General features: G+C 43.2%; 1 protein-coding gene across 5 annotated transcripts; it reads right to left on the bottom strand.

Annotated features, from left to right (window-relative positions):
- Positions 1 to 3448: 3448 nt before the first annotated feature.
- On the bottom strand, positions 3449 to 11260 carry Cbln2 (cerebellin 2 precursor). 5 transcript variants are annotated; one of them, XR_015642120.1, is made up of 5 exons: positions 10458 to 10876; positions 8185 to 8709; positions 5248 to 5367; positions 4099 to 5146; positions 3449 to 4001 (listed from the first exon to the last, which is right to left on the bottom strand). XR_015642120.1 is itself a non-coding variant. In XM_087592264.1 (5 exons), exons 3-5 carry the CDS (start codon positions 8539 to 8541, stop codon positions 4949 to 4951), a joined length of 675 nt encoding a protein of 224 aa, XP_087448390.1. In that variant the 5' UTR covers positions 8542 to 8709; positions 9914 to 9958; positions 10458 to 10948; the 3' UTR covers positions 3449 to 4948.
- Positions 11261 to 12069: the final 809 nt, after the last annotated feature.

Genomic DNA, 12069 nt, shown 5'->3' with positions numbered 1-12069 from the left:
TATTATATAGACCTTAAGACATATCAAGATGGCTTAGATTTTCTTCTTTCTGTATCTTTATGTCTTATTATATTATTTTTGTGTCTCATGACAAACGGCTGAGGACACTTACATCATAGATATCTGTGATATAAAGCAGAATTTGTGTGTGTGTGTGTGTGTGTGTGTGTGTGTGTGTTATGTTTTGTTTTCTAATAGTCTCCATTAACAAAGCAGTGAGCATGATTTTTGGTGAATTTTATATACAGAAATGTTTAAAATACCAGGCTAACAGACAGAGTTAATTAATGTCTGCGGCTCATCAGCCCATTGGACGTCAGAGGAAAGTTAAGAAACACAAGAAAATAGAAGTTTTTAACCAATATGGCATTTGTGTGTTAACTTACTTCAGTGTGTTTGATGTACTTCCTCACTAAATGCTAAAAAAAAATGACATTAAAATTCTCTAGAGAATTTGTAGGTTTTGCCCTTAAATTTGAAAATATTTTCATATCCTATTTATAGTAGCAATATCAGTGATAAAGGAATTTTCATGTAATCAAGGCAAACAGGCAAAACTGATTTCAGTTCTGTACTTACTATCCTGACACATTTTTAGACGCACATTCACACAGTGCACAGATCTCCATTTATAATCACCCAATGCAACATGTTTCTATATTTACACCTTCTCAAAAAATATGAGTTTTTCATTCATTTGCATATCATCACTAGATTGTCATATTCTTCTTATGCTGTGAGAATTTAAACACACACTAACTATTTTATTAACATCAAAATTACCTGATTGCTATATGTGTCTCTTTAACAATAGAGTGGAAAATATGACCAAGCCATTGATAGAAAATTCTTTGCTCTTTTTGCTACAGATGAACCATGAGGGAACAACCCTGTCCTATTTTGCTTACAGAAAGTAATTTGTCAAATATTTTTCTTCCATATTCCCAGGTCCCAGGAAAATCTAACTGAGCCTTCTATTTTTATTATATTATCACTAAAATATCAAGTGTATATGTTACAGTGTTCAAATGCAGCAGTATCTGTAGTACATAATACCTAATGAGAGGTTGACCACTGTAGTCTCTTGGTTATTAAGAAAATGTGACTGGTAACTCAAATTTCAGCAGAGGTCTTGTATTTATATACTTTCAAGTTCATCTAAAGCTCAATAAAACTTGATTTCACAAAGTTTCATTTTCAAGCAAGTAAATAAATCTATACGGGGAGTCCCTATACAGGGGTATGTGAGTTTTCATGCTAGTATTAAATAGCTTTTTTTCTTCATCAGTCTTGATATGAGCAGTTTTAGAAAGCACACACTACAAAAATGTAGATTTCATCTGTTGTACACGAAAATATAACAAAAGTACTAGGGCACAAAACTGTTCCTGGAATCACAGTTGGTAAATACAACCTTTATACCAATTTATACCAATTTATACCAATTTATACCAATTTCTTTGGCCTGGAAATCAATCATTAAGGTCCTGTGTTAACTGATAATATATTTTAAGTTAAGTAAGAAGTATTAATCACAGCTTAATGTGGCTAACAGTCACCAATGAAAGAAAGCTAATATTAAAAATGTTTGTGTTAGCTATGATAATGTTGCTTGTATAAAGACTATACACAATACTATATACATCAGTATATATTTTTATAAGATTGGCTCATACACTGGAAGAAGAGGAAAAGCATCAGCTATAAGGTACAAATAGAATGCATAAGAATGCAATTAAACTCTGATATATGGATTGTTTTTATACTTTTGAATCCCTAAAAAATTATATGAAGAGAATGACAACATAATGTTATAGTTTAAGTGGTATTTTGAGAATTTTGAAACATATATTCATGCACAATCACCTTTTTGCTAGATATTTATTTTAAGTGATCTGTACAACTGCACATTTAAACATCTGCTTTTGTGAAGGCACTCTCCAGCTGTAAAACTCCTGCCTGTTACCCTGTGCTCCCGTACATTCTGCAAACACTTCTGAGAGGTCCTTTCAACAGCCTCATAGGATAGACTGACCATATCAAGTCTTATATTGATTGATTCTTCATACATGAACACTGATTCTACCAGCCAGGCATGTTGAGCTCAGTTTAAAAATGTTAGACTGTTCTTCTTAAACCAAAAACAAAGAAACAAAAGGCACATCTTATTTTTTTTATCTGACATACATGTTCCTTCTGGGTTATCCAGGAGTTTCCTATTTCTCAAGGATATCACAAGCAAAAAATTTGCAGCAAAGATCTTGTTTTACTTGATGTATTTTATAACTCTTTTGATATTCAATATAATTTGATTTAGCTTAGTTTTATCTCACAAGCAAGTAATAAATTTACATAATTTCTATAGGGGTATGGCCTAGGCAGATGCTGCAATAGATGTTGGGCAACCTCAGAGCATTACTAGGATGGCCGTGTACTAATGTACTTTCTGGCATTCACTTTGACAGAGAAGAAAGGAGGCTAAGAGAACAACCATCAGGAGGAAGCTGATTTTTCTAATAGAGAATAAACTCCCAAAATACATTTAGATTGGTCAATTTAATAACTTATTTATGAGGCAGTATTACCCAGTGGCAATCTGTACACAATAAAGATATAAATACAATGAAATATGTGCATTATATATTATTAAAGGGTGCAAATATTAATAACAATGGCTCTTAAATCTCCTGATCTCTGCACTGTAGTATTGTCTTTAAATGAGGTTTTTTTCACGTATTGGAAATTGAGCATGAAGTTAAGGAAATGAGGGGAAGAGAATTAAAATATCTAAGAATAAGAAAATACAAGGGACACACATCTGCCTCCTGTTTATGTTCCCAACATTAATGAACAACAGTTCACATTTAGAAATATGTCTCCAAATAAGAGGCAGAGTAACCCCAAATGCTATTTTGGTTGACTTTCCCTCCTCGCAAGATGACATCATTTTAATCAGAATTAAGCTTCCCATCCTGTTTTCTTATTAATGAGGACAGAAAAGCCGAGGCCTTTAATTCACCTGAAATGATGCAGTTCTCCTACACTTGCCTTGTAAACACAAAGTTCATCCCATCCCCAAGCACAAGTTAGGAACACACGAGCCTTCTCAAGGGTTGGAGTCTTTGTTAGTACTAGTGACTTTCTGAACTGTGGGCGTAATACTTGTGCCATGTCTAAGACAGTGTGTGAGTAAAAGCAAATGACCCACCTCATAAACCCTAGTTTTGTCTGTTTCTCTCTCCTCCAATGTATTCCTCTTTGAAAAATACACAAATATGAATGTATCTAAATAAGCAATACAGTGCCAGAGACCTCTAGCTGCATCAGTATTTGTGTGTGTCTTTTATAAAGAATCACAACGTAAATTTAACCTCTCCAGCTCCTTGGTACTTAACCTATACTTCCCCCATCATCTTGAGAGACGATGAGGAGGGACCAGAACGAGACAGACGTCAAATCCATTTATTCTGAATCTTAAATTATGAGTTTTATCATCAATATTTTGGTTACATTGTTACACAAAGGACAAATTAACATCCAGTTTGAGGTCACATCTTTGATTGCTTTGGGATTAGTGACATTTCCTTGGCACACAAATACCGCACCAGGTCTCTCAGTTGCAACTTAATAGTGTTGTAGCACAAGATGCCAAAAGAAGCAGGGTTTGGAAAGCCACCCTTGGGGTACAGCAGCCAGTACCTTTAACTGCTGAGATTTCCAGTCCAGGTGGCTTCTGGCCAGATGTTCATCCACAGAGCATCAGTCAGTCAACACAACCCTCTCCTTGACAGATCAAAGGAAGATCTCCAGGAAGAGACACTGGTCCTGTTTCTTTGAAGCATCCCTTGTAACTGTGTGGCCACTCGGAGGCAGCTCTAACTCACTACTGAGACATATCCAGAGGAAAAGCAAAGGGGATTAGGCCACGTCAGCTCCGCCATTGTTAAGGGATTCATGAGCAAAGAGCAATGCCAGGTTACTAAGGGATCCCAGAGTATAATCTAAAAAAATAAAATAAAATCCACATTGCAATTTTGAAGATGCATTGAGAAAGACTCCAGGGAAGAATATGCAGAATGGTCTATTTGCTGTCCTTACTTTGAAATAAAGACTTTTTCCATTCTCGGTTTCCTTTATCCAAAACAAAGTGTGCAGATTTTGTTCTGTTTCCTCTGATCTCATACAAGGACTGAACTTAAGTTTTGTTCTGTTTTGTTTGTTGTTATTGTTGTTCTTTTTTTTCCCCTCTCTGAGACCCCAGCATGAAAACTAAGTAGGTTTGAGGAGTGAAACCTGAGGAAGGGAAGGAAAGCTTCCAGAGGAAAAAAAGAAAATCACGGACGGTACAAAACAAAAACTGCAGTCCAATCGTGCAAATTTTGCTTCTCGGGATAAAGCACTTTTCGACAAGTTCCCAATGCCCAGCTCCCTCCCAATATCCCCAAAACCCTAGGGGAAAGCTACAGAATGAAAATGAAGCCATTCTTTTTCTTAAGGCTACACACACACAGAACACAGGTCAAAGACTGTCTGGTAGGTGGTTCTTTGCTGGGCTCTTGAAGCCCTGACTGAAGCGTGCAATCCATCTGAGGGTCAGCAGCATCTATGTCATCAGGACAAGATACAATGTACAAACAAGAGAAGTTAAGTCAATGGTTCCAACAATAAAATCTGATATTGACTTTACAATCACAGGTACAAATTGCTCAAATCAATAATTTCATTTCTCCTTAAGACCTTGTCGTCTAAAACTAATTAGCGGCCAGGTTCCCGAGGAATTGTCAATAGTCAAAGAAAATACTGGAGCTTTAGAAGAAAGTCATTCTTCTACGGCAATAATCTGATGGAAGTCGGCCCAAGCCATCCTAGTCAGACAAGTTCAAGGTGTTACAGGGGCAGATCCCTGGGTCCTGATCAAAACCTTCCCACCATCCTGGTGGCTCTGTGTCTATAGAGGAAAAACCAAGAAGCCCGAGAATGTGGAGTATTTCCAGCCTCCCATGAGGTTGCCTCTCTCCAGTTTGAGATGAACTTTGTCTTCTCTTTCCATGAGAAGCAGAACACCATTGCTGGCTGCTTCCCTGGTAACATCCTGGTCTCCAGCAAAGGCAGAGATCACCGGGTAGCCGTTCTGCATTAAACTGACCTGTAAGGCAGAGAGGAAGACTCAGTAGATCAGAGACCACCTCAGCCCCACATCAGGTTCTCTTCTCCCCCTAAACATTCTCAGCTTTCAAACCTACCCACCTGGATAGTTTGTCTGTTGTACACTTTGACCACGTGGAAGCTGAAGCTATAAATTCCTTTCCTTGGTGCTACAAATATACTCGAGGCAAGGTCAAAGTGGTTGCCAATGTTTACTAAAACCTGAAAAAGAAGAGGGAACAGCATACTGAGGTACCCACATGGCATGGCCTTTCTCAGCTTTGTATTTCCTCCATACTCTCAGGTGACTGCCAACGGGGCTGATTTATTGGTATTGAGGATAGGTACCACCAATTCAACAGCTTTGCCCAAACAATACAGGGTTTATCAAAGTTTAAAAAAAATAATTATATTCAATAGAATAAAGGTCTCCAAAAGGTATCCCCCTGACTTCTAATTAATAAGAACTTTGGAAATATATTTTAACTATGTATTCAAATAGTAGATGCATTTTTTTGTATATTATGCAGGGTATAAAGAAAGTGCTAGGAGACAGTAAAGTCAAGAAACAACTCTTAAATCCATCCTGTTTTTCTTGTTGATGTTATTTGGGGATGGTGCCTCCTAAAGAGTTCAGCCTGATGCTCTGTTTAATGCACAAAACTTCATAGGGAACAGAGAGAGAAAAGATAATGGAGCAGCAGACCAGTCCCTTCCATGATTTCACCTGAGTAGGGGTAAGGTGTGGCTTAGGCTCCCTCTGCTCCAGAAGAGAATGGCTTCTCTAAGGTTTCCCCAGCCAGTGGGGCCCCGCCTCTGGCAATACAGGGTAGGTGCCTCATAGTTAGTACTCAATGATGAGTTTCCTTAGGGAGCACTGGCTGCCGTTCTGTTAAAATTCATCCCCACCCCCCAGCTAAGCAGTGCTTGCTTTGTTGTCTGAATGAGGGGGGGGGTCATTTAAGAAAATGTGAACAGACAAAGACCACTGAACTGGTGGCTTGGACAGCCAAAGAAAGGGAATCCCCACAGCCAGAAAGAAAAATAACACAATTAGCTTCCAGCAGAGGATTGTGTGGGCCTACAGGTGGTCTTCCTCAAATAAAGAGATACATTCACAGGCATGTGAAGAATCAAGCTCCCCATCTCACTCCCTTCTGTTCTAAATACAATCTGTCTACTGTGTCTGCGTCCTGTTTCCATCTCTCCTCCTGCAAGAATTCCAACTCTGTTAAAAAATAATAAAATGAGCTGTTGGTGTTTTACGCTTACAAAATAAGCAGCATGCTACACTAAAACTCTGGACTGTCTTTTACCTGATCAGAAAATAAACTTCCGCTCCAGAGCGCTGGGCTGTTACTTTCACACAGCTATATACATGAACTACAGACTCCCAGAGCTAAGTGGACTGCTGTCAGTAACAGCTGCCTGCTGGCATGGCTTGGAGAACGCTCTGCAGCTTCACCATGCAGTGGGCATCACTTCAGAGCCCTCCAGAGCAGGAGGCTACCATGCACACTCTGCTCCACCTTTGAGGACAAAGCACTCTGATGTCTGTGTCCACTGCTCCCTGAGGTGCCTCACTGAAGGATGAAGCAACCTCCCCTTGCATGCCCCTTTGCAGCTTTGACTCCTCTGTTTCCTCTCTCCATTTTTGTCTCCTCAAAATATGGATTTTTAATTCTGGAAATAGGTTTATTCAAGGCTTTATTGCAGATGAAAAGACACCCAGCCAGGCCCTGAGCAGAGGGTCTCCCTCACTGACAATCTGACAGGAACCAGAAAAAGTTAATTCGTATATAAAATAAAACTCATATTACTACTGACCCTGTAATCCAAACTTTCCTGACAATGCCACAAATCACTAAATCTAAAAAGGGCTGTGAAGAATAAGTGTAGGAAACCATATTGAAAAATAAGAACAGTGGGATAGCACTGGGAAAAGAGGAATAAGAACTACATATGCATTTTTTTATACTGTCTTATTTGGAAATAATGAAATTAAATGTTTTGTATTAGAACAATTTCCCTAAACCTTCAAATGCACGAGTTTAAAATGAATATAACAGCCTAAAAAGAGATCGATTTTATGCATTGGCTGTAAACGGGTTTAGAAGCTGAATCCTGCACAGACTGAAAGACAGTGGAGGGAACCTCCACCTATGTCTGGTGATGTTTCAGGGCTCTATTGTACACAAAGCCGCTTTGCAGGAGCGTTAGCTGATTGGAGAAAGTATGAAAACCACTGCCAACCTTTTCAATTTCTGAAGACTAATAGGAACCACAAGCGTAGTGCACTAGGAAAGGTCACCACCCAGAGAAACATTTGCATAGCCATCTCCCTAATTCTTGGCTGCTTGGCTCCTAGGCCAGAGATTAAATGGCTTAAAGTCATTTAAATCATGGTCCTTTGTCTTGTTAAGTTTTCAGAGTCACACTGTGCATTTATATTTGGACATATCGTATGGACACCCTGCAGTAGGTTTCATTTACTGCCCACAGCAGATATATGGCCACTTTATCTTGGTATATATGCTCCCTTACACACAATTCCCCACTTATTTTAACCTTCATGTCACTGGATCCCAACTATAAGCAGGAGGACTAGTCCTTTGCCGGACACCTTTTGAATGAAGAACTCTATTAAATGTAACATCTTTAAGAGGAAGCCCTCTCCCCCTGGTGTCTGAAGATTGTTCATCACACACTGCCTTGCCCTCAGCAAAAGGGAAAGCGCACTAGGTTTCTTTCAGGGGAATGTATTTCATATTTCAGCTTTACCAGACCCATAGAAAGCTCAGAGAGCCTTACAGGGCTCACAGTAATCTGTACCAGGAGAGCTGGTATTTAAAACCCAAACTCTACAATGTGTTCAAGGGGATCTCCAGGAAAGCATAGTAGTAAAAAGAACAACGTAAGGGCAAGGCAGAGGTGGGAAAACCAGCCTGGCGCTCATACTGGATATGTAGGGAGCCCTTGCCAGCCAGATACACTGGCGAGTCTTTCACTTATCGGCGGGTGGGCCGTTTAGCGGCTGACCTGGTCGAAGTAGATGGTCATGGTACGGTTGCTCATCTCTGAAGGCTCGTGGTTGGTGCTCCGAGTAGCGGAGAAGGCCACCTTGGCACTGCCTGAGCGCACAGATATGCCCAGGGAAGAAGTGACAGCGCCATCCCCCGATGGACTGGAATCGCACACTACCAGGCACTTGCCCTCTAGCACGATGGGCTCCGTGTCGTTCTGAGCCTTTACCGGGCAGCAGGCGGGCAGCAGCAGCAACAGCAGGGCCAGCGCCGCCCCCAGGCTGGAGCCAAAGTCGGCCGGCTCACGCAGCGCCCCCCGGCGCCCGGGCATGCTCAGCAGCGGCCCTCTGGGGCCCCGGCCAGGAGCGGGCATCTGGGCTGGGGGGCGCCCTGTATAGGTCAAGGCCTGCAGAAGCCGGAGGGCTGGCTGGCTGGGTGCGCACAGGAATACGCAGGGCTAGAGTAGTAGCTTTCTCTGGGGTAAGTCCTCGCCTTAGATGGTCAAGGCCAAATGATTCTCAGAAGGAAGGCACCTGCAGACCTGTCAGGGCAAAGAACCCAACACTTAGGCAGGCAGGTAGAAGGGGGACAAGTGCCTAGTACTCTCCAGTCACTTCCAGATGACCATCCACTTGGCTCCCGAAAGCTATCCTCATTCCAGAAGAGATACAATGGTTCCGGAGAAAGCTCTGGAGCACTGGTCAGCATATTCCAACAGATGCCTGAACAATCCCGAAGCCCAGGGCTCTGGGCTGCAATTCTGTAGGACGTTGTAAACAGGATTGGGGGCCTCTAAGAGGGCGTCATTACTGTCCCCTGCCTACTCAGCCCAAGACATCTAGAGAAATTAAAGGCAGTCAAGGAAACAAACAAAGATGCTTAATCAGCTTCGTTTCAGCTGTTTTCTGGAAGAAGCCCTCCTTTCCTTGCCTTCCCCTTTATCCTGTTTTTCTATCCAGGAAGTAATTTTTAAGCAGCTCATTTCAAATAAAAATATTCTGCCTCCCCCACTCCCTCACCCCCAAGAACAAACCCCAGAAAGCTTCTAGGGTAAATGAGATTACGAATGAAAAGGAAAGGACAGAAACGGAAAGGCGGGATAGGGGTGGGCGAGGAGCGAAATTCTAACACCCACTTCCAACGTCCCTGCAGCCACTGGTGAGCCCCCTAGAAGAGCCTGCTGGAGTGCTCTCTCTGGCAAAGACGCAGAGCAGATTCCAACACCCGGATCGCCGGATTTTCTCATTTGCAGGCTCTTGTTTCTGGACCCCGAATCCCCTCCTCTGTGGCTTTCTGCTAACTTATGCGGCTTTGCACTTTCACTCTGTCCCCTCTTCTTCAGCTAAACCAGAGAGGCCATTCTAACACCCAACCCAGGGACACAAACAGAAAGAACCCGCCCCTTGTCGCCCACACTCTCTAAACTCTTCCACTGTTCTTTCTAAGAAGAGAGAAGTTGAGTTTCGAAAAATATCCTGTCTACCGCCCTCACACGAAGGATAACAAACGCCCCCCACCCCTACACACACACACACACACACACACACACAGAGAGAGAGAGAGAGAGAGAGAGAGAGAGAGAGAGAGAGAGAGAGAGAGAGAGAGAGAGAGAGAGAGAGACCACAGAGCCACGGGCTCTCCTCGCTCTTCAAATCTCAGCACTCACATTACTCAAGGTCCGGGTGAAGCATTACAAAAAGGCAATTAGCAAGCATATCCCGGAGCTCAGGGGTTGAGTGTATTACCTGGAACGTCCATGACGGGAGAGTACCGATGTTGGAGAAGTTGTTCTGCTTAGAGAAAATGAGGCAGGCGGGAGCTAGCGGGAGGAGGACACTTCGGAGCACGACCCTTCTTCCAGCGCCTGGCCAATAACTGCTCCGCCCCGCCCTGCCTCCTCTGCCCTCGGTCGGCTCCTGCTCCGCAAGCACACCACGCCCCGGCCCCAGGAGCCCAGGGCGCCCAACACCGAGCGCTGCTCCGCGCACGGCGGTGCCTGGAACCTACTTGCTTCCCGCTCGGCTTAGAGCCGCAGCGAGGCTAGGAGCCGCACTAAGGCGCGCAGCTTGACTCTTCCGGGTCCGGAACAGTCCACTAGCCAATGCACCTATCCTGAACATCGCTAAAAGGATTCCTGGGTCCCCGCCTCTGCTCCAGACTCCAGAAGGCATAGCTCGGAGCTGCCAACTATAGACTCCTAGCTCCCTCTGTCCTAGAGTCCACAGCCCCGTGGATTCCCCCTGCGACTTCCCCCTACCAACTTGCCAAGCCCAGGAGTCCGTCTCTCACCTAAACATCTAGCGCAGTCCTCTTAGGTACCGTCTTAAAACTATGCGCCCTCGGAAGCACCAGCCGTGTTTCTTCCAGATTCTTTTTCTTTTCCAAATTCCCTCCAAGTCTTGATCTTGAACAGAGTGGCCGCATTCATAATTTTAAGTGGGGGAGGGTACTTTAAAAACAAAAAAAAAAAAAAAAAAGGAAAAGTATTTTTTAAGAGAGGAAAAGCCTCGGTAATATAATGGTTTTAGAACTGCGATTCCAAAATCTCCCGTTAGTGAAATGTCAGCTTTTGGCAGAGATTAAAGAGGCTCTTCCTGCCTGAGTTTATGCGTCTGCTGCTCTGAACCCCGGGGCTGGTGGAGCGCGTTGGCACCACTCGTATTTATTAAAACGCAGTCTCTGGGCTCTAAAGACCCGGGGAGACACACGGGGTTCCGAGCTGCGCCTGGAGAGCGGAGATGCACAATCACGGACGAGGGGCGCCACCTACGGGCGTTGGAGCCTGCCGGCCTCAGGCTGCGAACAAGCCTCCTCAGTGTGGGGGAGTATCCAGGGACAAAGGTGAGGCTTGAGGAATTTTTTTTTCCCTTCACCCCAGCTAAAACAGCGCCGGCTCCTATAAAAATGCAACAAGGTTATCTTTCAATCTTCATTCGCCTCGCAATTTACTGCAGTCATGGATGTGTTTTTAGCTCGTTATCCCTCTAACATGTAACTCTGCCAAGACGTTGTATGTATGTTCTGGTAGGTTATCACGGTTATTATCAGCTGCGCAGCCTTTGTGCAAACCCTTGGGATGGGTATTCCATATCGACGTTGAACAAAGGCAGGGCAGCTTTTACAGATGGACTTAACATGATTTTTAAAAGCACCGTTACAAGATTTTGCTCTGACTTGCATAGTATGCCTTTCTGGTAGGCTGGTGAAAAAAAAAATCCAAATCAGCTTATGTAGTTCTATAGAACATAGCACGTTCCTGTCTTGGGCCCCACAGAAGTCGGCACACCTATATCTTCTCCTTTGGAATATTTCAGTCGTCCTGCTCCTGCCTTATGATTTGTGTCTTCTTAGGTAAGAGCCTTCGAAGACCCTTTTATTGGCTCTTTGATGGTTATTTAGATGAAAGGCCTAAGCAGTGAAGATACCAAGCATGTCCAATCAACTCAATAGAAAAGGGGGATCGGGTGAGCCCAAATAAAGCTCACAGCATAGCTTTAGTTGAGGGCAAAGGTTCCCCGTGGGTAGGAGGGTATTGTAGTGATTAAGAGAGCGTCAGAGACAAACGCATTCTGCTTCACATAACATGCAGCGCATTACAGACTATAAAAGAACTTCAGGATCCGTCAGCCCTATACCACAGTCACTGAAAATTGTAGCATGCAGGTGCCATGCTCAGCATCGCCGGGATGCCTGTAAAAGATATAGCAGCCGCGTCTTACTAACATTTGTGAATTTAATTCACAGCAAGAGTGCAATCTTACTTTAGAGTTATTTTACCCTAATATCATCTGAATTTGATAGTCTCTGCCATGGAAGAATAATTGTATCGTGCCATCAAGAAGACCGAATTCGATTCAAACCTGCCAACAGAGGATAAAAGAACAAACGCAACAGAAAAGAA

Source organism: Rattus norvegicus, chromosome 18 (assembly GCF_021556685.1).
Source record: "Rattus norvegicus strain SHRSP/BbbUtx chromosome 18, alternate assembly SHRSP_T2T, whole genome shotgun sequence".
In the NCBI taxonomy this organism is placed as follows: domain Eukaryota; kingdom Metazoa; phylum Chordata; class Mammalia; order Rodentia; family Muridae; genus Rattus; species Rattus norvegicus.
Note: the sequence above shows the minus strand (reverse complement) of the source record. Positions and strands in the feature narration are given on the sequence as shown.

Excerpts from the sequence above, each read along its gene's own strand:
- Cbln2 (XM_087592263.1), bottom strand. The coding sequence starts at position 8,541 with ATGCCCGCTCCTGGCCGGGGCCCCAGAGGGCCGCTGCTGAGCATGCCC. Across the intron at positions 5,368-8,184 it reads TGACCATCTACTTCGACCAG|GTTTTAGTAAACATTGGCAA; the intron begins GTCAGCCGCTAA and ends CTTCTTTTTCAG. Across the intron at positions 5,147-5,247 it reads ACAACAGACAAACTATCCAG|GTCAGTTTAATGCAGAACGG; the intron begins GTGGGTAGGTTT and ends TCTGCCTTACAG.